Source organism: Condylura cristata, unplaced genomic scaffold, assembly GCF_000260355.1.
Source record: "Condylura cristata isolate star-nosed mole 26May11 unplaced genomic scaffold, ConCri1.0 scaffold00009, whole genome shotgun sequence".
NCBI lineage: Eukaryota > Metazoa > Chordata > Mammalia > Eulipotyphla > Talpidae > Condylura > Condylura cristata.
This window is the reverse complement of record NW_004567110.1, coordinates 1296552-1299023: the sequence shown is the minus strand read 5'-3', so window position 1 is coordinate 1299023 and position 2472 is coordinate 1296552. Positions and strand designations below refer to the sequence as shown.

At 70.7% G+C, this 2472-nt stretch overlaps 1 protein-coding gene across 1 annotated transcript in view; it reads right to left on the bottom strand.

Annotated features, from left to right (window-relative positions):
* Nucleotides 1–986: 986 nt before the first annotated feature.
* The window catches only part of TSTA3 (tissue specific transplantation antigen P35B), a 2840-nt gene continuing 1354 nt past the window's right edge, over nt 987–2472 (bottom strand). Inside the window, exons 4-10 of the mRNA XM_004679574.2 lie at nt 2385–2463; nt 2133–2266; nt 1988–2052; nt 1755–1821; nt 1574–1653; nt 1352–1451; nt 987–1225 (exon numbers count right to left, since the gene is read on the bottom strand). Of these exons, the coding sequence (XP_004679631.1) occupies nt 1170–1225; nt 1352–1451; nt 1574–1653; nt 1755–1821; nt 1988–2052; nt 2133–2266; nt 2385–2463 (581 nt within the window). The 3' untranslated portion in view covers nt 987–1169. The remainder of the gene's footprint in view (nt 1226–1351; nt 1452–1573; nt 1654–1754; nt 1822–1987; nt 2053–2132; nt 2267–2384; nt 2464–2472) is intronic.

Below are 2472 nucleotides of genomic sequence, written 5' to 3'. Positions count from 1 at the left end.
GCGGATGGCAGAGGCTACGGAGCAGGCAGGTTTGGGGGTTCGGGGGTGCCTCGCTGCCCGCCCTGTAACAGTCTGAGCTCCAACTTGAGCTCGGGGTTCAGGCACCCTCCCTCCCTGAGCCCCCACTTTGGGCAGAGCTTCCACTCACTAAGGACTGGCACCCCAGGACATGCCATGAGGGGCGACCAAATTCGGGGGCTGGAGCAGGGCCCCCAGTTATTGGCAGGTGCGCGGGCTCCTCGGTTGGGGCCTGCAGGGGGGCACCCACTGGGCTGGGGCAGTGCAGGAGGAGGGGCGGGCGCAGCGAGTGGAGGCCCGGAGGCCCACCGCCAGCAGCCTGGGGGGGGGGCAGGTGGCGGCACTGGGTGGGAAGGAAGCTGGGGGCGACGGCAGGCCTCCCCAGGGAAGGCGGCCAGCAGTAGGGCCCGGGCCGGGGCAGGAACTTCGCAACTGGCACCCCTGGGTGCAGCACGGGCTGGCTGGCAGGTGACCGGTCCACCGGCCTGTGGGCGGCCTGGCTTCCTCCTGATGAGAATGGAGACCTGTGCTGCCCCCTCCTTGCCCACCGGGCTGGCACTTCTCACTGTCCCAAGGGCAGGCCCAACCCCACTAACAAGAACAGCCAGGGGCTCGGGAGATGAGGGTCGGGGCCAGGCCCCGGGTCTCTCCTGGGGGTACCAGGTGGCCTGGGCCACCCCATCAGCACCTTCCCTCGGGTCCATTTTGGTGCCCTGCAGCCTGTCCAAACCCAGACCTTGTTCTCACAGTCGGGGGGTCCCAGCCCGGAGTGCTCTGGCCACCCAGAGCCGTGTGCAGGTGTGGGCACCCAGCTGGCACCCTGACAGGTGCCCCTGCTGCGCCTCCATCGCTGACGGTGCCGCCTGCCCGCCCTGTGGTGACGCCCTGGCCTCTCCGCTGCCGCCCACAGGGTGCACTGGCCCAGTGGTGTCTAGGGCGGGCAATCAGAGTGGACACAGGAGTGAGTGCCAGCTGCCGCAGGGGTCCTGCAGGAAAGCGCTTTATTGGCCACTGCAGTGGGGACCAGGTGCGGGGCCACGCAGGGCCACCTGCCTGCGCGGTCTCCCTGGGGACAGCTGTGACAGTCCCGGCCAGGGGCACCCGGGCAGAGGCCGTGCTCCGAGCTGGCCAGGCTGAGGGCCGCCGTCCGCTTACTTCCGGGCCTGCTCGTAGTTGTCGGTGAACCAGGTACATGTCTCCTTCACGGCTGCGGGAGTGGGGGTGGAGGCGGACACGGAGTCACCCCTGCTCTGCCTCCGGCTTGCCAAGCCGCACCCCTGAAGGGACGCCCAGCCCGGGGTAGGCGGGGGGCGGGCGCGAGAGAGCGCCTCACCCTGCTTGAAGGGCGTGAAGCGGAAGTCCGGCAGGTAGGCCCGCAGCTTGCTGTTGCTGGCCGTCTTCTTGAACTGCCCGTCTGACTTGGTTGTGTCAAACTGGCGCCCGGTCAAGGCAGCAGCGCAGAAGCAGCCCCCCCCGCCGGCCCCTCCCGCCCGGCGAGTGGGCAGCCCAGGGCCAGGCCCCAGCGTCCCCGACGGCCCTGCCCTGTGAAGGATACAGTGACCTCCCCTCGGAAGTCCATGGCCTCCACCACGGCCTCGGCCGCCTCCCGGATGGACACCTCGTCCTCCTCGCCCACTGTGGGGACAAGGGTCCCGCTCAGGCGCCTCCTCCCGGCCTGGCCGCAGCCCCCGCTCTCGGGACGGGTCTGCCTGCTGGGGTGCAGCGCAGGTGCCCACCTGACAGGATGATGGGCTCCACCTCGTTGTACTCCCGCAGGACCCAAACAAAGAGCCGCGCCAGGTCCTCCGGGGCAGACGGGCAGCGTCAAGGTCACAGTTACGGCCGCAGGCCGCCCCGCTGCGGAGTCCACGCCGCGGCCCAGCCAGGCCCCTCCTGCCACACCCCAGCGTCGCGCAGACCTGGAGCGAGCTGCAGGGACCCGGCCCACCCCCCCAGCCCCCCGCCCTACCAGTGAGTAGATGAACTGCCGCCGAGGCTTCCCAGAGCCCCACACAGTCAGGGCCGTGCCGCTGCCTGCAGGGGGGAGGTGGGTCAGGGCGGCCGGCCGGGCGGGCGGGCGGCCAGGAGGGCGGGCGGGCGGGCGGCGCACTCACTCTTGGCCAGGTGCGCCTTGTGGATGAGGCCCGGCAGCACGTGGCCGTCCTCGATGTTGAAGTTGTCGTGGGGCCCGAAGACGTTGGTGGGGATGACCGCGGTGAAGGTGCGGCCGTGCTGCTGGAAATAGGCCCTGCGGAGGCGCGCGGCTCCTGGCTCCCGCCCTGTGCCCACAGCGCCAGCCACCCGCGGGCCCGGTGGTCCCCGGCGGCCCCCACCCCGGCCAGCCTTGCGGGGAGCAGGGTGGACACCTGTTCTGCACGTCGATCATCCTCTTGGCGTAGGAGTAGCCGAAGTTGCTGCTGTGGGGCGGCCCATTGTGGATCTGCGGGAGAGAAG